Here is a 25,687-nt window from a genome sequence, read left to right on the forward strand (position 1 = left end):
TTTCCGTAATTTGCATTAAAAACAAAAAATCGTTTGTAGATTTTTAATAATATTATTTGATTTGTTTTACCTTTGTAGTTGTTTATTTAAAACTTGATATTTTTACAATAGCAAGGTACCAATATATTTTTAGAACCATATTGCCATTCACAATGTCTTTAAATACAGGGTAGGTAGCTTTTTTTGTGGCGCGATCAGTGTAATTCCATTTTAAAATTATTTTACTCAATTTTGCTGCATTAAATATCATTTTAAAAATGTAAAAAGACAAGTTATCTTACATCGTCCATTATTTTTACTACTTTTTAGTAAGCTTGCTGGTAAAACTGCATACATTACTGGTGCCAGTAGAGGTATTGGTAAAGCTATTGCTTTAAAACTTGCCAAAGATGGTGCAAATATTGTCATTGCTGCAAAAACAGCTGTTGCACATCCACAACTTCCTGGAACTATTTATACGGCTGCTGAAGAGAGTAAGTTTCAAAGTTTTTTAAAAATTGCACTCTGAGCTTTTAATTTAAAAGATTTTTTTATATACATTCTAGATAATCAACAATTTGCATAGCACTTTTTTTTTTTTTTTTTTTATCTAATTTAAAAAAAAAACAAATCTTTGAGGAGATCTCCTCAACTTTTTGTTGCAATGTTTCAATAATATGGTAATTAAAATGATTCACATTTATACAACATGTTTATTTTACAGCTCACTTATCAGTTTAATAAATAGTAAAGGGAAAATTATGTTATACTTAATATACTAATAGTAGTTTCCCTTTGTAGCCAAATGTAAAATGTTCATTTTGTATACAAATATTTAAATGAAAACTAAGTTAAGACTTGGATGTCCTCAACTTAATGGAAGTTTTAGAAGCTCAATACAAAAATTAAAAGTCACAGAGAATTTGAAATAAGCTATAAGTGAACTTATGGCTTGAAAAATAAGAGCAAAGAAGTTTTATTAAACTGTTAGTAGAAGTTATTTCAATAACTTCTTCTAACAACTTAATAAAACTATTTTGAAATTAAAATTTTAATGTAATTTGAAACAAAGATTTAAATGCAATTGAGCTGCACTTTTTACAATGCAGTTATTCATTCCTTCCATCTAATAGTGATTTTGAGAGAACAAATCTACGGTTAAAAAAGAAGATCTAGTGTATTAACCAGAGCAATATATCTTTACAGAATAGTCAAGCTAGCGAAATAAATTCAAAGTCAATGAAAGTCAAAATATCTCATCCAAAGATGCATGGCCTGAAAACTTAATCTTTTTTTTCTCACCTATAAGTTTGGGCATGTCAGTACCAAAAAATGAAAAGGTTTCATATAAGCCACAATCTTTTACATATGTTGAGTATGAAAATGGTTATGGTTGAAATAAAACTGTAAAAACCAGGAATTGTATAAACTTTACTGCACAAATTTCCATTATTTAAACCAAAAAAAGAACGTAAAACTTTATCTGGAAATATTCATATAAAACTCTAATTAATGTTAAAAAAACTAGCAATAAAACTCATTGTAATTAGTTTTTAGTTGTTAAAATTAATTTTGTTTTTCCCTTTCCTAATTATAGGAGTATGTGTCAAGGTATGCAGTACTTCATGAAGACCTATTATTACATAAACTAATCTAAATATTGAAATAACCTTTTTAAATTTTAATTACTGTTGTAAAAAATAAAAATTTTGTGTAAAAAACAGATAAATCTATTACAGTGAAATCAAATATCAGATCAGTAAATATACACTAAAAGGGTTTTTTTATAACTTTTGAGTGTTTACATGAGTGATTTTGTTAATTATTCTTTAGTTTGAAAGAAAAGAAATTCTATTCTTTAAAAAAAAAAGATTATGATAAAAGTTTTTTATACAAACAATAGGGTCAAATGAAATTTGCTGGGGTAGTGTTTATCAATGAGATAAGCAAATCTTGAAAATTTCAGCTCAGCATCTTTCATTGTTTTTCAGAAAATATCAATTTAAAAATGTGTCGAATTGTGAAATATCTCTTCCTTAGAGGAAAAGTGTTTTTTCTTTATTTTTTAAGATAAATAACTTTTGAATAAATTGTTTACATTCCTAGTTAAAAATGTAATCTAGCAAGTACTCTGTGCATATTTTTACATAAGTGAAAAGTGGAAAATCTGACTTTTCACATTTTTCTATAATTCTGGAAACAAATACTGCAATTGTAGCTCTATCAATATTTTACTCAAATGTAATGTTTAGTAAAATGCAAACTACAATTACAAATCACTGTATACTCTTGAAACAAACTTGCTTCTGCTCAAGCTTGAACAAATTTTTAAGTCTTTCCAATAGTCTCATAATATTGAGCAATATGCTATGAAAAATGCTTCTTGAGATTTGTTTGAATAAAATAGCATTAAGTTTTTTTTTTTTTAATATTGTTCATCATCTATCTGTCCTCTTTACACGGACATTAGCTGTATTGGGTAATACCTACCATATGCGACCACAAATTTTGTAAAAAATTCTTTTTTTGACCAAAGTTAATGTAGAGTGAAAACTTGAAGCCAAACAAAAAAATTTATTTAATAAAAAGTGTTAAGAATTGCATTTATTACATTTTTATTCAATATGTCCTCCCTCAGCATCAATCACAGCTTCAAGTTGACTCCTGAACATGGAACAGGTTGTCTAGATATAGTCTTTGGGCATCTTGTCCCACTTCTTCTTAATAGCAGCCTTCAGGGAGTTGACACTGTTGTGGGGACATTGATAAGTCCTTGGCTCTACATACGCCCATATTGAATAATTAGGAGGTGAAAAATCTGGAGATACAGGAGGCTACAACTCTTTTGACCAGTGTTTTAACAGGTTCCCCTAGAGCCACCTTTAGGTCATCTGGGATATAAGTGGAGATGCTCCATCCTCTTGACTTTGCCTTCAGATCCTTCCTGGCTACATTTCTGGTGGTGTGCTCACTGACAGATAGCTCTTTAACCAATTTCCTCATTGACCATACTGGATTCCGAGAAATTCAACCCTTGACTGCCTTGATCAAACTGACCTCTTCTGGTGTATATTTTAAAATGCTACATTAAAAAGCACTAGTGAAAGTTAATATGGCAGTGAAAGCTGTTGAAAGGTTTGACAATTCAAAAATGAGGAGGTAAATATAAAAAGTTTGGTTCCCACAATCAAATATGTGATGCAATTGGTGTGATGAATAGAAGAAAAGAGTACAGCTAGATTTTAAAAAAAAAAGAGATGAAAATGTCAAAAAACATCACACAATAAAGTCTGAATGTACGTACACATTTGTTGTGAATTTAAGCTTGCGTAAATAAATCTGTGTTATTTCTAATATAGGATGTAGTCATTAGATTCAAAAGCATAAATTTATCACAATAGTATAACTTTTCATAATTTCTGGGTAAATTGCAGCATTATTTCAGAAATATACTTTTGAAATTTGAACCCGCACACATCCATACATACATACATTTATAAATATCCTTAAAAAAACTTGTTTAACAGTTTTTAAGAAAGCTTTTTTATCAGTTAGAGCAGTTGGTGGCAAGTGTTTGCCCTGTATTGTTGATATTCGTGATGAGCAAGCTGTGTTGGACTCTGTTTCTAAAGCTGTGAAGGAGTTTGGTGGGATTGACATTCTAATCAACAATGCATCAGCGATAAGTTTAACTGGTACATTAGCAACCCCTATGAAAAAGTAAGAAAAATATTTTTATTTCATTTTTTTGTATGTAAAAATTCTTGATAAAAATTATGAAAATCTATTGAAGCATCTTTATTTCAGTTCTTAATACAGCTTTTGTTTAGATACGATTTGATGAACTCTATAAATGCTCGTGGAACATATCTTTGGTAAGGAAAATGTTTTCCTAACTTTTAGACTCACTTTTTTTTAAATTATAACCATAAAATAATATTTTTATTTTTCTAATTTAAAAACAATTAATTTTATTTTTATAATTTTTTAAAATTATAAACATAAAATTAATTGTAACAGCAGTCTAAAAGTTCAATTAATATCAATGTTCTATTATTAAACATATTATAAATTTATATAAATAATATTTGAACTCTAATATTTTATACCTAACCATAAAGCAAACATCTTTTTAATGTTCTTACAGATTTGTATCCATAGAATGTAGTTCATGTATTAACATTTATTTGTATACATATATTATGCATTAACATCAGTATTTATGTATGCATATATGCATTAACATCAGTATTTATGTATGCATATATGCATTAACATCAGTATTTATGTATGCATATATGCATTAACATCAGTATTTATGTATGCATATATGCATTAACATCAGTATTTATGTATGCATATATGCATTAACATCAGTATTTATGTATGCATATATGCATTAACATCAGTATTTATGTATGCATATATGCATTAACATCAGTATTTATGTATGCATATATGCATTAACATCAGTATTTATGTATGCATATATGCATTAACATCAGTATTTATGTATGCATATATGCATTAACATCAGTATTTATGTATGCATATATGCATTAACATCAGTATTTATGTATGCATATATGCATTAACATCAGTATTTATGTATGCATATATGCATTAATATCAGTATTTATGTATGCATATATGCATTAATATCAGTATTTATGTATGCATATATGCATTAACATCAGTATTACCATCAGTATGTATATAAACAATTTTACTTTATTTAGTTCTCAAGCCTGTTTACCATACTTGAAGCAAAGCAAGAATCCACACATCTTAAATATTAGCCCTCCTTTAAATATGAAGCCTGTCTGGTTTATGAATCATACAGGTAGGTGTTGACACTTTGACCACTTTTTAGGTGTTTGTGCTGAATTAAAATGAAATGCTTTTTTTTAGCTTACACAATAGCTAAGTATGGAATGTCAATGTGCGTGTTAGGAATGGCAGAAGAGTTTAAAGGAGATCGTGTGGCAGTTAATGCATTATGGCCGAGAACAGGTATTTTTCATGAAGCTCTAAAACTGCTTAGTAGATGTGAATGAACAGAAAGCATCGTTAAGCATATGACATTTTTAACTTTCAAATGGGTGTTTCTTTGAAGATTCCCTTTTTGTGGAATGAAGTTTTTAATTATGTTATATTATGTAATTATATATTGTAAGTTTGTCATTATATTTCCTTTGTTTCCTGCCATAATCTATTTTAATCTTTTCTAATCTGTATCAGTTACATCAATTTTTGCTATAGCAATATTTTTTTTGTTTGATAAAAGATTCTATTTCAACTACTAGTAAAAATTAAATTCTGCACTTGAAAAAACTAAATTTTTTACTGTTCTTTTACAGCTATTGCCACAGCCGCTGTTAACATGTTGGGTGGAGAGGCCCTCATGAAATCAAGTCGCAAACCTGAGATAATGGCTGATGCTGCTTATGTCATATTAACAAAGCATAGTGGATCGTACACAGGAAATTTTGCTATTGATGATGAAGTTTTAAAAGAAGTTGGAATAAGTGAGCAAGAGTTAGAAAAGTATTCTTTTGTACCAGGTGACTGTTTTTTTTATTGATTGGATTTTGTACATTTTCTCAGAGTTTAGATAAAAATTTAAAAAAAAGGCAAAAAAACTAATAAAAGTTTCTTAAACAGGCAACAAGCTTGCACCAGATTATTTTATTGATGGAGCAGAGAACTCTTTCATCCCTAAAAAGAAAACAACTAGCAGTAGCAGTAGCAGTAGTGGCTCGTCAATAAGTACTAAAACTTTATTCAATAAAATGCGAGCTCAAATTAATCAAACTTTAGTAGACAATGTAAAAGCTGTTTTTAAATTTGAGCTGGATGGTCAAGAACCTGGCACTTGGATTGTTGATTTAAAAAATGGTTCAGGTAAGTTGTTTTGTTTTTAAAAAAATTTCAAATGATGTCTTCCATTGTTTAATAAAGATAATGAAATAAAGTTATTTCTCTCCTTAATAAATTTGAATTAAAGCCAAAAGGGCCCAAGTCAAATTATTGTCTTATTATAGTATTAATGAAATCATTATTATATTAAAAAATTACTTAGAGTAAACAGTTTTCAAGAAAATTTTAAAGCAAACAGGAAAAATTTTAAAGCAAACAGGCTTTACCACTAATGTCAATGATTGTATTATTAAATTTATATTATTATAAATCTATATAAATCTTAACATAATTATATTTTTATACCATACTGCATAAAGGATAAGATATGAAATAATATATATGAATCTAATATAATCTTATCCTTTTTGCAGTATGCTATCATTCATTTATTTATCATTCATTTATTTCACAATTTAAAAAAAAAAAATTAACTTCCTAAATTGTCTTTCACACGATCACAAAAATAAAAAAACAACAAAGAAGTTTAAAAATTTACACATCAAAAGCGGTATCAGGAAAAAAGCTGATACAATTATAAAATGGTAGTAAAGCATATATAATTACTGTATACCTATACTTTAGAATCAAACTAAAATCAATGCATTTGACATTTTATGTGTAAAGACCAACTTTAAAGTTCTCTTTACATTATTTTTAAAAATGATTAAAAGTAAGTTAATAAAGTAATTATATTAATTTTTTAATTTCCACAAAGGAATTAACTAATTAATTAATTAATTAGTTAATTCCCTTGTGGAATTTTATATTCAGATTGAGACAATAAAGTTGGAACAGATTTCCAAAGAATTCAGAATAGCAAATGTTTGCTTTGTTATGGACTAAATTTCGGTGCCTAAATTTAAATTTCAGATTGAGACAATAAAGTAGGAACAGATTTCCAAAGAATTCAGAATAGCAAAGGTTAGCTTTGTTATGGACTAAATTCACTACCAGACATTTTTTCACTTTTTACTTTATACAAGAGGTTTGAAACAAAAATAATGTTCTTTGGATGGCCCTGAAGACCAAATACATAGCCAAACTTGTCAGGGTCGAACCATTTTTTGGTAAACTAGAGGTACCGGTTTTCCCATTTTTGTAATAAAACTAAGCGATGTTGTTAAGGTATATGAGTGTATAATTGACAAAAGACAAACTAAACAGGATTGTAAGTCAGCCAGCAGAAGTCAGCCATCATTCTCTCATCGGCGCGCCCCTGGTAGCTATGCTCAATAGTTGAAATCGTTTAGTGGAAACGTTCTCCATGCTCGTCTGTAATGTTTCTCTCAAAATGCTTGGGAAAAAAGTCCAAATGGCTATGCAAAAAGTAAATCTTTGGGGACATGTGCACATTCATTTCTTTGAAGGCTGATAACAGTTCTGAGATGATGTCTTTATAGCCGTCCAACCGGTGCTTGCTTGAATAAATGAGTGCAAAGAAGAAATTCTTTGATAGAATACAAGTATTATGTACTTAATTCCTAAAACTTTCAGATAATTACCCAGAAAGTTCTCCACACAGTCTTTCAAAGCCTTCCATGCTCTGAGCTCAATCGGGGACAAGGAATCAGTAAACTGTTGGCTTTTCAAAAGTTTTTGAGTGTCTGGTCCAACGAATACTCCTTCCTTAACTTTTGCAAGTGACAGTTTTGGAAAGGTTTCCTTCATGATTTTCATCGGTTCGCCGTCAGAGTGCAATGCCTTAACAAAGTCCTTAAACAGGCCAAGCTTTATGTGCAATTGATGTATAATAACTTTGTCAGACTAAAAAAGTGGTTCATAGCGAATATTGTGAACACCAAGGGTCGCATTGCCCCGTGCTGGCCACTCATTCCTGATGTAATGCTCATGTTTAGCGCGGCTATCCCACAAACATATGAAGCATGTGTATTTCACGTAACCTCCTTGCATACCTGTCAGCAGACCTACAACTTTCAGATCCGAGCAAACTCTCCACTGAAATGTGTCATAACGAACAAGCTGCAAAATAGATTTCATAGTTTCATAAGATTCTTTTGCTGTAATTGAGTAAGCAATCGGGATGGCTGGATATGCGTTCTCATTATGCAAAAGGACCGCCTTTACACCTCTTGTGCTGCCATCGATGAACAACCACCAGTCATTCTACACTTGTGTATAGATAACCATCTTCATCAACAAACCAGGAATATCACAACAAAATACAAAGTTGTTGTCTTCACTTCTCTTAAAAAATGGCACGTAAGCTGCGTCTCTTGTCTTGTAAACAGACGTTCACGTTTCCTTAGCAAGGGCACCGAATTCTCTTAGCATTGAACCAGCCACATACGCAACCTGTTTGGACAGGCCAAGTCACCTAACAAACTAGTCCAGCTGTCTCTGGCTGATAGTCTTCGACTCGTCGTTAGGCAACCAATCATCATCATCTTCATCGCTCTTCTTCATGTTCGGCGCATCATCATCATCATTCAAAACAACATCGAGAAGATCAGAAGAAAACACAAGAGGCTCTTCTCCCTCATCATATGCTCTCGGTCTTATTGTTGATGGTAAGTCAGGGTAAATTATGCTGTTAGCTGTCCTTCTGGTAAATTGTGCCGTGTGTGTCAAACAAAAATAGCAATCAGTTAGATGATCTTTTTGGTCGCGCCACGACATAGGTGTGGAAAAAGGCATTCTCTTCAATTTACCCTTAGACCACAGGGACAGGTTAGACAGACACTTAACACAGATCTTATGGGGGGCGAAAACCTTATCCTCATCCCCTAGTTTCATCTTGAAATCAGCATAATACAGGTTCATTACAACAGTTGGAATTATCACCATTTTCACAAATTTATTCTTCAGCTCAAGTAATAATAATGTTATGTGATAATACATGATAATTAGTTTAATATCAAGTTAAATAAATGTATTTGTCCTATACATTCGAGTAAAAGCATCATAGAAATTATAACCATCGACTTGTCTTAGTGTAAAGTATATGAAAAATGGAGAAATAAAAATTTCCATTTTACAAAAAAATGTTTCGACCTAGACTATCAAAGTTATACTTTTTCTTTCATCATTCATTAAATACTAAATGTTTTCGTTACAGTTTTCTCTTGCATAAAAATGTCTGGTAGTGATTTCGGTGCCTAAATTTAAATTTCAGATTGAAGCAATAAATAGGAACAGAGTTCCAGAGAATTCAGAATAGCAAAGGTTTGCTTTGTTATGGACTAGATTTCGGTGCCTAAATTTGATTACAACTTTTTTTATAAAGTTGAATATAAATTAATAACTTAGTTATATTAGATTTACATTAGGTTTATATTACACTTAACCGCAAAACTAACGCACCACATACATTTCGATTTATTTCAATTGTCGTCAATATTATCATATATTATTTGACAAACATGTTAAGAATAGACCACATGAACACAATTATTTCGATGACAATAATAAAATTGACTTTGAGGATGGTGAAAAAATAAACTAAAGCCAAAAATATGGTTCGTTTAACAAAATAAAGTAAAATGATTATTATTGTTATGCACATAGCAGCCAAGAGAAATTTCGGGCCCTGGGGAAGTTTTCTTAAGGGGCCCTCATTATGATCAATTATATACCCAGGACCAAAAGAAGCATGCTCTGGGCATTCAAAGTTAAAAATAAAAGTTAATTAAATCTTTTAAAAGTCAAAACTAATTAAATCTTTTGAAATTTTTTTTTAAAAATTTGTTTGTACACACACGGGGCCCCGGGAATCTTCCCCGTCCACCCCCACCCCCCCTCTCGGCGGCCAAGGTTATGCACACGAATACAGCTTCAATTGAAACATTCTTGACTTATCAATAACTAGTGTTACCACTTCTTAATGTTATTACAACCTGACAGCGCCGTGGCATACTTTCAATTAGAGATCTAATCGTTTGTTGAGGGATCCCACACGCGGATAAGACTTTATCGCAGCTCGTCTAGGCTGTTAGGTGGTGGATGTTGGCTTCTAACACGGCGTCCCATAATGCCCCAAAGATGCTCTATTGGGTTCATATCAAGACTGCCCACTCCAAAACTCGAATATTAATATTAAGTATTCAGTAACAATATGTCCCGTATGTGGTCTAGCCTTTCCTGCATAAGAAGGAATCCATCTCCAATTTACGATGCAAAAGGTACCACAAAATGTCCGTTATGTGTCGTTAAAAAGTCAGACGTCCTCCATCAAAAATAAAAAGCTCTATGCGAGCTGTTAAAGATATTCCGCCCCATACTATCAATGAGCCGCCTCCATATAAAGTGGTTTCTCGAATGTTACAAGCGGAATATCTTTGATTTGGTCTTCTGTACACTCTTGGGCGGCGATCACAACTTACAAGGCAAAACTTTGACTCACCTGTAAGTAAAACCTGTCCCCAATCATGTATTTCCCAATTCATATCCCCCCTTGTAAATGCCAGTCTGTTTCTTTGGTGGTCTACAGACAGTCTGGAACCAGTAGCTGCTGCCCGAGGTCGTAAATTTAAACCACGAAATCTTCTTCTTATGGTATCTTGACTAACAGCAGTTCCATGAACCTCAGCAAGTTGTAGTTGTAGACTTCGTGTAGTAGTGATCTGTTCTCTCAGTGTTCGAAGCATTAAAAAATGCTGCATTGGAAACAGATATGTTGCTCAAATGACAGTTATCTTTTCTACTGGTAAAACAATTTAAAACCAATGCATACTTTTCTTTTAGAAGTAAATGGTATTAGAATTTATCTAATCATCATATGATATTGAAGTAAGATTTTTTTTCAGACGGTTCAACTTCTTAAGACAAAGTCCTTTAAAAAAGCCCTTAAAATAAAGTTTCATTTAAGAGATTCAAACAGAATCTAGTTGCACGAAAAGTTGCGTGCAAAACCCACAGTTTTTTTAATCTTCGTTGAAAATAGTGGGATATCCAGGTTGCCTTCTTTTAGGCTTAAAGCGAACATCTCGGAACTCCAAAGATTTTACAAGCTGCTCGCTATGAAACTCGGCCTACATCCAGTGCAATATAAAAACTATGAACTTCTTTGAGATCACTTTAAACCTCAATGACAATTCTTTCCAACTTTCTAGTAAACCTGAAGATGTCCTATGTTATGTTCATGTTGATGATCACCTCCAAAGCATATAAAGCAAATTTCACACTCAAGTTACGAATGTCGGCCACTCCAACCACTCCTGCATTAAACTGATCTGGTTACGGCCAAGCTCTTTTCTAAATTCCTTATTTTCACTTGATTATCAGCAAGAATCGTAAGCGGAAAATACTTTGGTTCAATCCCCCTACCAATAAAAATGTTACTGAAAACATAGTCGACCGTTATCATCCCGTTCACTGCAAGTTTCACAAAATATTAAACAGGAGCTCTGTAAAAGTGAACTTAAAAAATATTTATGTTAAACATAGAAAAACTACAGAAAAGCGCAAGAAATTTGAAACTGCATCGATAAAATAAGTTGTCCATAACATCAACAACGCTTTTAAAAAAAACATCAAACGTTAACTATTATGTCATTAGTGAAGCAATTTCTAAGTTTCGCCGACCACATAAAATTGACAAAGCTAAACGTCAGAACTACATTCCTTAATGGTCCGTCAATTTCGATTGTCCACTCACTTCATGTAAAGAGAGAGTTTGTGAAAGTTTGAAGTTTATTTTTAGTGGATGTTAAATATACAACTACACTTTACATCAATTTAGGTTTTATAAAAAAACTTTGTAAAAGGCAAAAATTATGATGGAACGGGATTCCAATATCTTTGTTACATTTTTAAAGAGCTTATGAGAGAATCTCAACTACTAAGACGCAGGTTGGAGTACAATAGAAGAAAATAAAACAAAATCTTTTAGGAAAACATAAAGATGCTGACTTCAAAAAAAAAAAAAAAAAAAAATGCAGAAGAAATATCATTGGAATGTAATTCTCTTGATTGTTAATGCGCTTCTTGCATTCGAATTTCGAATTTTTTTCAGTAAAAAATTTGGAGACAAAGGATGAAATGACCAGCGATTTCATCAACAATAGAAAGACGTCATATAGGAAAATAACTCATGTTGGGTTGGTCTGCTACAAATTTTTCTATGAAAATCAAAACAAAAAAAATAATTTTTTTTATAACCCGATGTGCTGACAAAATACTGAGCACAAATTTGAAATAGTTGTAAAAAGTATTGATTACTTAAAACCAATACGGTTTTTATTTATTGAAGTTTGTTAAAAATGCTAAATTTGTTTTTAATCTTTTTAAAAGGTTCGATTATCGAAAATCCATCTGACACAGCCAACGCAACCTGCACTTTGATTCTGTCGAGTGAAGATTTTTCAAAAATGGTGAATGGTGAACTTAATTCAATGCAAGCATTTATGGACGGTAAATTGAAAATCAAAGGAAATATGGCTGAAGCATTAAAATTAGAAAAACTTATGAAGTCTATAAATAAATCTAAATTATAAGCGTAGCATTAAATTTTTCATGCATTAGTGTAATATTTTCTGTTTGTATTTGCATTTACAATGAAGATACTGTTATTACGTCATGTGTCATTAGTAATCGGTTCCCATCAAATACTTAACATTTTTTTTTTTTTTTATTACTAAATTTATAATTTTTCTCATGTAACCGGGACAATCAGTGCGCCCCAGAATTTTGAGGAATTCTAGCCACATCTGTCCTGAATTCTTTATCATGTTTAACTATTATGTTTAAAATTTGTGTTTTGGGCTCGTAAAGTTATTGAATATTTAGTTTACTACCTTAAGTCACATGGTTTTTATAAGTGAAATTTATAAAGGCTGTAATCCTCTTACAAACAAAAAGAATAACTTCATTTTTTGTTTGAATAACTTTACAGTGAACCCGGAAAGAGAAAAAAAACTAACGCTAGGAATGACTACCATGCGAATATTCTTATTGAAAAACTCCATTTTTTTATAATAATGGGATTTTCCTCTAGCATGTGCTATTTCATTGAGTGTCTTCACGCAACAAAGTTTGACAATAAAAAGTTCTTATTGCCACATTGTCGTATTTCATTGAGCATCTCCACACCACAAAATTTGACAATAAAAATTTTTATTGCCACATTGCCGCATTTACGTCTAAACAATAATGCAAGTTCCAACTTGTCATTATAGGAACTACTACTAAAAGTAAAAAGTTAGAAACACGCTTTAAAATGCACTTAAAAGAAAAATATCATGGAGTGTGCTATTTCTATAATCACTACTGTATATGAACTGAAAGATAATTCTTCATTTAGATTAGTTAAACACTGATAATAATTTATATTGTTCACTGCTGTGTTTGAGATCTTTGTGAAAAAAAAAAACTGGATTTGCAGTGTATTTTTTCTGCCTTTTTGTGATAAAATAACGTGAAAAAATTTCAAACAAATTAAAGCATTTATTTTGATTTTCTTTTGAAGAAAATATCGTCACAACCAAAGTCACAGCACTTTATATCTGATTTAAGCTCCACCTCAGCTGGACATTCAAATGCTTTTAAATACTTCGCATAAAGACAATTAGCAACTTTTATTCGGTTTCTCCAGTCTAGATACTTGCATTTTGCAATATAATGATCTGGATTGCATTTCTCGTAAATATCTACATAGTTACTTCCATCGCAGAGTGAAAACTTTTCAACTAACACCGCCGGGCCTCTTTTTATGACAAACGGATGAGAAAATACATCTGAAATATTAGAAATATACATCGTTAAATAAGTATATAAACTATATTTTTAGGGTAACTTATTATAATATGCTCCTTGGGGTAATACTGCTCTTCAGGTAATAAAACTTTTAGGGGAGATGACATGGCTCAAATACTTTTGTTGTGTCTCTGCTGTTATTTTCAGGTCATTAAAAATGCTCTTGACATTCCATTTTAATTTGGTATGAGATTGACAGTGTGATATTGCTTGGCACATATAGTGCTATTTATATAATTCATATAGCGTTATTTTATATGTTTTATATAATACATTTTACACAGCATATTGCAAATTTATAAAGTGCCTAGCTAAAACGTTATATAAATTTTCTCTTGTTTTACCTAGTAAGCATAAGTATTCTATAAAGATTTTAATTGTTGATCAAGTTTTCAATTTAGTATAAAATTGTGTGTGTGTGTGTGTGTGTGTGTGTGTGTGTGTGTGTGTGTGTGTGTGTGTGCATGTGTGTGTCTATATATATATATATATATATATATATATATATATATATATATATATATATATATATATATATATATATATATATATATATATATATATATATATATATATATATATATAGACACACACACACTCTCACACACGCATAGCTAAATAGTTAAAACAAAAAAGTTAAAAGCCAAATAACTTTCATTTGTTATATTGAGACCGAAGCGCCATATCATAATTCAGAGAATATGGTTACTTAAGTGAGTGAGCCTTTAATAGTGTAAACGAAAAAAAAAAAGCGTAACTGTACTGAGGCATCTAACAGACTCTGTTTTGATGGTTCTATCACTTTTAACTGTCAGTTACAGCAGGAGTGCCACTTGATCAGACCGATGTGGCTTCGGGGTCCATTATAACTTAAGTTACCCAACATAATTTATAGATATGTTATATTCTTTGTAAATTGCTGACTATAAATTTAAGTAAAATTAAACTGCCTTAAGAAAATTTCGATTTTACCTCCGATGGCATAATATACCATAATGGAAAAAAGCCAGACTTTGAGTTGACTCTAAAATTCAGAAATAGAAGTTGTTCAAGACATTACAAATTTTTCTTGGTAATTGCAAAATATAAATGCATACCATTTTTATTCTTAACAAACTTGATCTCTGGAGTGAAATCTTTTTAATAACCAACAGCAAGAGATCGAGTGATATTTTTGATCTTAAATATTTTAAAAATCTTCTCAAGGATATATTTTTTTTACAATACTGTTTTAAGCTACTATAAAACTTTGCACCAACCTGTTAATGACTTAAATGAAAATTACCGCAACAGGTGTAAAATGGCGGAAAGCTAAGAATTATTTGAATTTTTATTGTCGCAAACGAATTCTCTTGTTGCCTTCAAAGTAAACGATGAATATTAGCAATTCCATCGTTCCCAGGATATTAATAATAAATATATTTTTGTCTGTGTGCTATTTTTCTGCCAGAAATATTTTTCCTTTCTCTTCAAAAGCTCATACTCCTCTGAACGTCTCATTAAATTTTTAATAATTTAAGACATAAAAGGTGTGTAGAATTAAAAATGTAGCTCTCCTCATTCTTTTAAAATACATAAAAATAGTTTAATGTAACTTGGACTTTACAAATCAAATATAGATTTTATAACTAAGCACGAGTGAAAGCCGTTAGGAAATCATCGACGAATGAAAAATAAATTTAGTTAGATACAAATATCTTTATGTCTTTCCTGCTTTAAACATACACTGAGCCTTGCTGAAAATAACACAAACAAAAATACAAAATTAAAATTTTAGTAATAAAGTAAAATTATTATGAATGGTAATCATGCACGACACGTGACAAGCAAAGTGATAATGCACAAATCAGAAGCATACAAACACGAGAAAGATAATAACACCACGATAAGTTACATAAAGTTACGACATCACATTTCTAAAAGAACTAAAAATTACCAAGCAACTGAAAAATAATAAATTCACAGAATAAAACGCTCACAGGAAAAAACGTTTGAAGCAAATGCAAAAACCATGTTAAAAGCTATTTTTTCGGACGAAAGGGAGGACTTTTTAAATCGTATTCAAATGAAATTGGTATTAAAAAAGGAACTGAGATATAAATAATGAAAATAAGAAAATAAACTGAAGTACTAATATGTACACAAAAATATAATTTAATTACAAAAAAACAAAAAACAAAAAAAAAAAAAAAAAACGACAACAAAAAAAATTCATTTATTTAAATATGATTTTTACGCGCGCATAAAATGCATACTGCTTTTAAAATTGATTTTCTTTCCATTGTAAAGCCATCGTAACTCTTTAGAGAAAAGGACCATTTAAAACGCTTCGCGCATATAAATTAGTATTATATATATATATAACAATTTAATATCTAGCATTTGAGGTACATTTTTCATATATACATACTTATAAAAGCAAAATTTTAACGAATATGCGAAAATAAATTCAGCTCCGATCTAGACTCCTAAAAAAACAAATATTCTTTGTAACATTTAACGTCACTCCAACTGATTGAAAAAAAATATTCTACGCAAATTTAAAAAATACCTTTTGGGGATGACTCTTGCTAAAGGTGTTCCAAAAACGCAACGTTTCGTCACCAGCTCCCGTAACAACTGACTCTCCGTCCGGAGACATAGACTATATATATATATATATATATATATATATATATATATATATATATATATATATATATATATATATATATATATATATATATATATATATATATATATATATATATATATATATATATATATATATATATATATATATATATATATATATATATATATATATATATATATATATATATATATTATGCATTTTGAATATTAACTGGTAAAAATTTTTTTAGAAAAGAAGCAAGAAGTAATTAGCAATAATCACCAAATACAAGACTCGGAATGTGTGTCCAGTGAGTTTGGCAACTTGAGTGAGACTTGGATATCTCCACACCAGAACTTGATTTTGTGAATAACCATGAGTGCTCACCTATATTATATAAGCTATTTATAAAAATTTTTTTCAATATACTGCTAACAAATAGCTTAAGTTGCAAAAATACTAACCAACTCGTTAGAATGTTTAGACCATGCCAAATTGCAAACCTGAAATTTAGAACAAGCAACAGTAATAGTTTCTGTTCAAATCACTAAAGTATATATCCAAATACTAAAAGCTTTAAAACTATTCTTTAAACATAAAATTATTATTAGAAAGAGACCTGGGACCCAGTATCAACACATTGCAACTGCTGGGTATTCAGTGTGTTCCAAAATCTAATTGTTTTATCTTGTGTGCCACCTCCACTGGCCAATAAACCATGCTGAAGAAGAAAAGTAAAAATTGTTTTTCCAAATGATACCTTATTTTAAATGGCATTAAAACAGATGAATTCTGTAATTAAACACACAAATTAAGTACCTGATGAGGTGACCAGGCAATAGCCTTAACAGCAGCTGTGTGATCATTATATTGTTGGAAAGGAGTTGTAGAAGACTGATTCCAGACAAGTAACTAAAAGAACACTGTTACATTTAAGAGTTTATGATAACTGAGAATATGAATTCAAAATGAAATCAAAAAAACATTTTTAAACAAAAATCAATCCTTCTAAATATACTTTGTTATCATTCCCACCAGATGCCAGTAGCTGTTTATCGGGTGACCACTTTAAACCACAAACCTTAAAAAAAAAACTAAATTTGATAAATAAATACAAAATGAAGACAAAAAAACAAATACCAGATGCACAGATGATACAAGAATCAGAAAATGAGATTCAACAATAAATAATTTAATAAATTATTTTACCTCTTGACGATGACCCACTAACCGCCTTTCAGATGTTGTAGGACATCTAAAAAAAGTCCTTTAATTTTCTCTAAAACAATGCATCTAAGTCGCTTAATGAATTTCAGTAAAAAAAAAAGAGAAAAAAGCACAAAAAATTGCACTACCTGACATCTCGTTGAATAATATTGCGGTCTCGACTCCCGGAACATAGCAGATCACCATTCCATGCTAATGATCCTAAATTATTATGATGTATTAAAAAAATAGCAATAGTATTTACAAATATCAGCAATAAATGTTTACAAGACAACAATTAAACTGCATTTTTAAAGTTGTTAAAGCAGGTTTCTTTGGTTTAGAAAAACTCACCAACTCGTGTGGTGTGCCCTTGCAAAACTTGAATTCGCTTAGACACAGCAATATCCCAGATTTGAATGTAGCCTTTATGTGTACCAACAGCCAAATGATGGCCCTAAAAAAAGTCCAGCCAAAATAAAAAACAACAGCAAAAAAAAAAATATTTTTATAAATAAAAATCATTAGTAAGTAAAAAAAAAAAAGTAAATAAAATAAAATACTACACCCTATCAGTCCATGCAACTGATGTAACTGGGTCACCTTCTGATGATAAGTCGCACAACTTTGTCACCTAAACACAAACATTTTACAGAGTAACAAAAATGTATGTTTATACAAAGGTTTCTTCACAAAAAACTCAAAAAAATATATACCTGACTGGTGTAAGCACTCCAAAGGTACACACAAGATCCAAGACCAACACTTAGAATATTTTGACAAGACCAATCCACTAAATTCAAATAGAAGTCATCCTAAAAAAGAACAAAACTAAAAAGTGAGAAGCATTTCTTTATCTTTAAAAATATGTAAAAATTTTAACAATAATAATAAAAAAAAAAAAATTCTTTGATTGTATTTATTACTTGTAAGTCTGGTGCATCAAGAACTTTGTAAGGAACTTTTGGTATTTTGCGAACTGCCTGAAAAAGAAATTTTCCTTTGTTATTTATGAACTTACAGAATAAAGATTAGTTAACTTTATCTTAAAGTACACTTTAAAGCCAAAAAACATTGATACCTTTTTAGGAGATCTCAGCAGTCTGTGGCTAAATGAAAAAAATTATATACTAAAATCTTTCCAGCTCTTATTCTAATCAACAAAGCATTGAAATTTGTTTATAAAATGTTACCTATTTGTACCGATCGGAGATAATGTGTATGGAGAGGAAATGTCAATTGATTCCAATGAATATTTGCGTTTATTAGGAGCACGACTCTGAAAAAAAAATTTTTTTATCCAAGTGAAACCTTGATTGTTATATCCAATAGGTTTTCTAAATGCATTATTTAATCATAGATTAAAAATTTATAACACAAGAATACATACTTTAAACAATGAGCGTACATGTTTGGGAGTTGATAAAGGATGCCGCTCATCTGTTTGATCCTTTGTACACAAAAGGAATGAAATTAGACAGTGAACAGAAAAAAAATTTTAAAGTAAAGTTTTTTTTTATATATAACATTTCAACAAAAAAAAAAAAAAAAAATTAAAAAGAGAAATGTAATACTGTTAGAGTTTCTATCTCATCTCTTAAAAGTTCATTTCGAAGGAGTGAATTATACAAAAGAAACTCTAAAAAAAAAAAAAAGTAAAAAGATATTAATGAAAATAATAGTTATTAATCCTAACTTTTATTGTACCACACAAAATTAAATGTTTATCATATCTATGTAATCATCACATTAATTAGCATTAAATCATTTTTTCATACCTTTGTTGTCTGAACAAGGGGTATGATCTCTAAAGATAAGTAAATACCATAATTACAGTGATTTATAAGTATACACATAAACCATTCAGAGTTAAAAATTTGTCTATGTAATCAATTTTGTCAAACAACAAATTTTTTCTTTTATTAGTTCTTCAAGTATTCAATATGCTTAAATACATTTGAATAACCACTTTAAACACTTACTTTGATCCAGAAGTTGTTGCAGGATCCAGATTTTCCTAAACAAATAAAAAATAAAATTAAAGGTAAAATTCAATCATAAAATATTCAAAAGTAAACTCTTTTAGACTTCTTAATTTATTTCTTTCTCCAAATACCTCCATAATTCATTTCTGAATTCACAGCAATATAACATAAACATCAAATATAACATATACAGGTAACTTATGTAAAAGCATTACATTAGGAGGGGTTGACAGAAATCCTTTACTTAAGTTTACCACAGCTCGACTTGGGATAAATCTAAAATTAGGAACTATCATAAATATAATCAAATATTTACAATACAAATATAATATATAAGTTTTAGAAATATTTTTTGGTCTTTTTGTCTGTTAATATTGTATTTTATACCTATATTATAAATATAGAATAAAAAAAACACAAACTAAAAATTACATTTTATACAAATAGAAACAGAAGCACACAGTTTACCTATCTAGCCCAGCATCTTGTAAACGCTTCATAGGTGTCATTTGTCCAGGACTACCCTTTCCAAATGGTGATGACTAAGAAAAAAGTACTTTAAAAATTTCTTAAAAACAGAATTTCCTTCTGCAAATCTACAGCAGGTGAATCAATTTTAACATTTTAATGGAGATTATATGAATGTGATACAAAGCAGAAGCAAGATACAAGCAATATTTTTGAAAATTGTTTCAAATATCAAGTTTTACAAACACTATCAGTTATCATTAATTATGTGGTATGACACTTTTTGACCTGGTTAGAAAATAAAATATACTTAAAAATAATGGCTCTCGTAAAATTCAAAATACATCATGTTATTTGTAGTGAAGCAATAAAAAAAATCATTAACAACATAAAAAAATATGTAAAATTTGTTTTTAACATGTAAGCATGAAAATATGCATTACATTTTTAAACGTACATGCACATTATATACATATAGAGATTTTACATAAAATCTCAAAACTAACTTACAATTGGGCTTTTAGTTGGAGTTTTAATTCCATTCACTTGTCTAAATAAACGTTGCTCATAGGCAGGATCCATTGTGATATAGACTATTAAGTTTCAAAACAAGAAATGCAAGAGCGTTTGTATGTTAAAGATAGATTATAAGTATCTAAAATTTTCGAAAGAAAAGAACCATTAAATGAGTACTATTACAGAGTCTAGCTACTTATCAAGATAGTTAAGAAATAATTGAATATATCCTTAATAGCATCATTACCGGTAGGAAGGTATAATAGTTATACATTGCTAGATACCAAACAAAAACTAAATTTTAAACTACTTAAAATAAACTATTCGAAATTGAAAAAAAAAGAAAACAAATTATATAGCTATATACAATACAAACATAAAATATTACAAATAGTAACTCAGAAATTATTGTTTTTGTTAGTCAAGTTAAAAGGCAGCGGAGATCAAAACAAAATTTAAAAATTTGAATTATCGATCAAACTGTATAGAAAAATAAATGTTTAACGGTTTTTTTTAAAATGGCTGTTTCTGAATGATTTTAGTACAATTGCCAGCAGATTGAAAAATAAAAAAACACAAATATCAACACATACAAATGGGCTTCTGTATGTATTTTTATTTTTAAACGCCTCATGTAGAAATTTTTCAAAATATATGTAGTTTTGTTTACTTTATACCTGTTGTACAACACCAACAAACCTTTGAAAAGTTGAAAATGTTTAACTAACCTCTAATAAATTTTTTTTTTACAATACTTCAACTGTTAATTGATTTAAAACTTTTTTAGAATTGTACTTTTTTTTATCAAAGGAGTGCAATGTCCTTTTATCAACTTCAAGAAAAGGTTTAAATTATAATAGAAAATAGGTAAATAAATGAGACTTATGCAAAAACTGAGCAACTGAAATGAGTTTAAAATGTCTATTGATTTTATTTTTAAAAAGACCCTGCTTATTTATTGACGCGTAGTAGTAAATGGAACTATATATCGATGCCTAAAGCGCACAATCGCATTATTTAAAAAATTCAAATAGTTGCAAGTTTTTTGAGTTTTTTTCGAAAACATTTTTTTTTTCGTTTAGTTAATATAGAGATAATTAATCTATTTAATGTCCTTAATTACCTAACTTATAATCATTAAAAGGAAAAATATGTATTCCTGACATAAAATTAAGAAACTTGCAACTATATAAACCTTGCAATTTATCGTTTGTGCGCTAAATCATTCAAACGTAAATATTGGCGTTTATTTGAAATTGAGCATGTTTAATAAACTATTTGATCTTTTCTGAGTTTCTATCAAATTGCGTGGCGTAAAATTACTATACGCGTATCTGTACGTCTTCATTTCGATATATTATCACGGGATATTTAATATATTAATTAATATCAATGATACTTTTTCTCAGGATGTTCATTAAGTTTACAACAGTTAACAATGATTACCTAGGATATTTTATTTGCATAAATAATGGTTTTATTTGTATGATTTATGCCTTAACTTGCCCATTTAATACATTTATTTTCGGTAAAAAAAAAAAAAAAAAAAAAAGATCAAACTGCAAAAAAAAATGCTCAAAATGAATTTTCTTGTTTTACCTGGCGCAAATTCATTTTTTACGAGATTTGAAATTACTTTTAAATCGCACGTTATTATCTTTTTTTTTTTTTTTTTGGCATTTAACATTTAAATCCCAGGTACGCATTAGATCATTAAACCACGTGTAACGACTCTTTTTGCAATACCTTTTTTTCTCTCCGTTAAACAATTAAATACATGTTTTGAAAACAACTCTACCGACGTTAAAGAGACCATTTTAAAAAAAAAAAGTCCTGGTGGAGTATCTAGTGAAAGGACTGAAGTTTAACCGGTTTTTTTTTACTTAATTACTATCCTAAATCTTTCTGTTTGAAGATCTTCGTAAAACAAAGCTCAAATCACAGCCGATTGCTATAATAGCTATTTATTTAATAACTATTATTATAATAACCCATTTTACATTGCTAATATCATTAACATTTCCAATTACATAACTCGCTTATGAAATACCATTTCAGATGTAAGTTCTCCCAAACGGAGAACTAAATAAGGGCGTAAACTAAACGTAAACGACCCATTGGGTTTTTTTCATAAATTTACATTACAAATCAACATACTCTTAATATTTTCATTCTCGTCGAACAATAAAAATTTGAAAGACAGTCAAAACCCAAGGTGAAATATTGCATGAAAGTTAAAACTGCCATTTGAATGTTTAAATTTGGTTTAGCATTTTCAAATTGAAATTGTATTTTGTGTTACGTTGTGCACACTGATCTCTATAATAACTGGATAGCGCAACTCCGAGCAAAACTTCGGCTTATAGCTTTAAATACACATATCAGATTTCAGCGTTCTGGGGCTTACCAATATGGCGATTTTGGCGTCAATTTTGATATTAGAGATGCGCTATCCAGTTATTATAGAGATCAGTGGTTGTGCACTATAAAGAAAAATTGAAATCTCTGTGAAAGCAAATATGTTGTTTAAAATGTTGCAAATGTATTTCAGAAGAGCGACGTCAAAATGAATTTGAATCTTTGTACTTAAGAAGAAGCCATGATCGGTCAAGCGTTGGAAATTTTTGTTTTCAACTCAAATTTTTTTAATAAACACAAAAAATTTGATAGCTTGCCAAAATTCACCCTCTTCAGTATTGACTTGCTAAATGTTAAACACTTTTTATGAACTTCCCAGATCAAAAAGCGTTAATCAGCAAACTTTTAAAAGCAATTTCACAAATCACACAAATTTTTAAAAGTTGGTAAGTTTTCGGTAAATTATATGGATTCAAATAAATTCCAATCAAGATTTAATTTTGTGTTAATTGATGCTTAATGTGTTAAAAGAATTTATTTCAATTTATAAAAATGTAGGAATGGTACCGAAGCTTTAAGCCAATCAAATTGTGTTAAAAGCTAAGAAAATACAAATGTATGTAGACATTTGTATTTTCTTCGTTTTTAACACAAGTTGTCATTCTTCGCCGAAGTTTTTTTCCTTTTGTAAAATTCGATAAAAAAGCTCTTTTCATCGTTCTATGTAAATGTAAATTGTCAAGGTACCAAAACTTGTTTTTTGGTATGGCTAAAAAATAAAAGATTTGGATACCAAGGATGACATCTTTCGGCTCCACCTAGTAGTCAAAAATTTAAAAAAGTAACTTATGCAAAAATGAATATAATTGTATAATGCATGTAATATGCTATAAAAAAGACGATTTAAATGCACATCAAATAATAAAAATTTAATGAAAATATTTCAGAATTTAAATTAGCTATGATTTGTGTAAAGCTCATGCAATTTTATGTATGCTTAATCTTAAAATATTAACACTAAGCATCAACGTTACGTTCGTTCGCCATCGTTTGATATCGAAAAACCGATGTAAAACGTTATTTTTATGCTCGTTACGTTACTAATATTGATTAAATAACGATTTAAAAACCGTTATCAAAACTTACAGCTAACTCTTAATCAATAATGACCGTTATTGACCGTTATTGGCTGTTATTAGTGGAATCGCAACAGACAAAAAACAAAACCTTGATTCCAAAAATGTCCACATGCTCGTATTCAGGCTCGATAATTCAAGATAATTCTTTCAAGAATCAAGATAATTCTTTCACCATAAATTGAAACAGAAAAAGAGCTGAACCAGCAGCATACCTGCATAAGCCAGAAGAATGAAAAAATTGCCTCAGAATAGGATCCTATAAAACATCTTCATTCATTTTTATCATGTTTATGGTGCTCGATATTTTGCTTTAAATTTAGGAGCAGCAACTAAATCCATTTGACGATTTTACGTCGGTTCATATGAAGTTTATGTTTTATAGGTATTGTTTTTTCGATCGAGTCAAGTAGCAGCCATTTTGTCTCCAGTTGTGATAGAGTGTAGATAAACTTTTTTTAAATCAGTTAGTTAACTGATTTCTCAGATCAGCCAAAACAGTAATGCATCAAATTTTATGAAAAATAAAATAATTTTAACTGTTAAAAAAGGAAAATGATCATATTTGTTAACAACAGAAATTGAAAATGAAAGTAGTAACAATTTATATTATAATACAATAATATAATTTATGCTAAATTTCCTAAACACTACTGCAAGGTTGTAAGATTTTTTGATTATTAAGGTTAGATGAAGAAAAAAAGACAAGATAAGTTTCAACTACACTTCTGATTATTTTACCTCGTGTTGAATTTGATCATTTGCCAATCAGAGAAGATACTTTTATGATATACTTTCTTTTTTTGAAAAAATATAAACCATTGTGTGTCTATCTATAACTTTGATTTTCAAGTATTTTGACTTAAAAATATTTATAAAGATATTTCGTACAAATTTTTGTATTGCTTAGTGTATCTCGTAGATTAATGTATTTAGTTTAGCTTTCGTAGAAATTTAGTTTTATTGTCAAAGTACAAAGTTAAGTCATACTTAATTAGAGTAATCTGTATGTTAATCAAAAGATATGTATCACAATGACAATAAATTCGGGCATAGTCAGTCATAAACCTTTTAGAGAGCAAGGTAAAAAACATTTTTACTGCATTTTCATTTATAGCAATAGTTAAAAACGGTGTTTAATAGTTAATGACGTTGGAAAACGGTTAATAACGCTGGAAAACGGTTCATAGTGCTGGATAACTGTTAACAACAGCCCACACCGTTAAGATAAGATGTTAAATTTCATTTCATTAAGGTCACTAACGAAAAAAGTTTGGTCAATTTTTGAAAAAAAGTTTCGTTATGTAACGTTTCCCAACGGTCACCTTAACGCCGATGTTTAGTTAATACGCATGTGAGCTTTTCTTTTTTGCAAGTACGCTATTGCTGTTGGCAACAAGCATGTGCAACAAGTAAACAAGACTTATGCATCCGAATACAAATTACTCATCTGAAACATAAGATAACAATAGAATGGACAATCTTTACATATTATTTTACTATTTAGGTTTGTCCCCAATTCGATGCTAAATTCTTTCCAAGAGTTGCATGCTGGTTGTTTTAAATCAATTTTTTTGCTTACACTAACAAAAGCACTTAGCCGACGTATAAAAGTTAGAACATTTTGAGGATCCAAGCAAATCAAGACACCCAGTATCAAAATGTAATCTCGTTTAAATATCACAAATGAATCGACCGCTATTTTTGTGCGCCTGAACTAATCCATTTCTTTTGACTGGAGACACTTTAAAAAAACCATGGTGTTGAGCAATAATACCCTAAAAACAATTAAT

The 25,687-nt window shown here is 29.6% G+C and overlaps 3 protein-coding genes and 1 long non-coding RNA gene across 4 annotated transcripts; 2 read left to right on the plus strand and 2 right to left on the minus strand.

The window, feature by feature from the left end:
- Positions 1-17: 17 nt before the first annotated feature.
- LOC145192308 (hydroxysteroid dehydrogenase-like protein 2) lies at positions 18-12,431 on the plus strand. The gene is made up of 9 exons (XM_090093103.1): positions 18-169; positions 310-473; positions 3,531-3,699; positions 3,810-3,854; positions 4,719-4,822; positions 4,891-4,992; positions 5,340-5,543; positions 5,644-5,883; positions 12,151-12,431. Exons 1-9 carry the CDS (start codon positions 153-155, stop codon positions 12,351-12,353), a joined length of 1,248 nt encoding a protein of 415 aa, XP_089949229.1. The 5' UTR covers positions 18-152; the 3' UTR covers positions 12,354-12,431.
- On the plus strand, positions 7,660-11,804 carry LOC149894844 (uncharacterized). The gene is made up of 2 exons (XR_016454141.1): positions 7,660-9,413; positions 9,673-11,804. It is a non-coding gene; the product is annotated as an uncharacterized LOC149894844 (long non-coding RNA).
- An 800-nt stretch (positions 12,432-13,231) lies between the features above and the next one.
- On the minus strand, positions 13,232-14,825 carry LOC145192528 (uncharacterized). Its single transcript, XM_090093142.1, has 3 exons — positions 14,709-14,825; positions 14,584-14,635; positions 13,232-13,592 (listed from the first exon to the last, which is right to left on the minus strand). The coding sequence occupies exons 1-3, from the start codon at positions 14,709-14,711 to the stop codon at positions 13,303-13,305; spliced, it is 345 nt and encodes a 114-aa protein (XP_089949268.1). The 5' UTR covers positions 14,712-14,825; the 3' UTR covers positions 13,232-13,302.
- Positions 14,826-15,966: 1,141 nt separating this feature from the next.
- LOC145192202 (fizzy-related protein homolog) lies at positions 15,967-20,902 on the minus strand. Its single transcript, XM_090093134.1, has 22 exons — positions 20,395-20,902; positions 19,885-19,958; positions 19,632-19,692; positions 19,414-19,448; positions 19,210-19,238; positions 19,006-19,070; positions 18,822-18,881; positions 18,625-18,710; positions 18,513-18,540; positions 18,358-18,414; positions 18,148-18,246; positions 18,000-18,065; positions 17,786-17,888; positions 17,581-17,653; positions 17,435-17,480; positions 17,244-17,306; positions 17,045-17,137; positions 16,845-16,946; positions 16,690-16,728; positions 16,508-16,612; positions 16,163-16,255; positions 15,967-16,079 (listed from the first exon to the last, which is right to left on the minus strand). The coding sequence occupies exons 1-22, from the start codon at positions 20,464-20,466 to the stop codon at positions 16,038-16,040; spliced, it is 1,491 nt and encodes a 496-aa protein (XP_089949260.1). The 5' UTR covers positions 20,467-20,902; the 3' UTR covers positions 15,967-16,037.
- Positions 20,903-25,687: the final 4,785 nt, after the last annotated feature.

This window comes from Hydra viridissima, unplaced genomic scaffold (genome assembly GCF_058129835.1).
Source record: "Hydra viridissima isolate aposymbiotic clone 2 unplaced genomic scaffold, HvirCarnegie_v1 scaffold_1, whole genome shotgun sequence".
Taxonomy (NCBI): domain Eukaryota; kingdom Metazoa; phylum Cnidaria; class Hydrozoa; order Anthoathecata; family Hydridae; genus Hydra; species Hydra viridissima.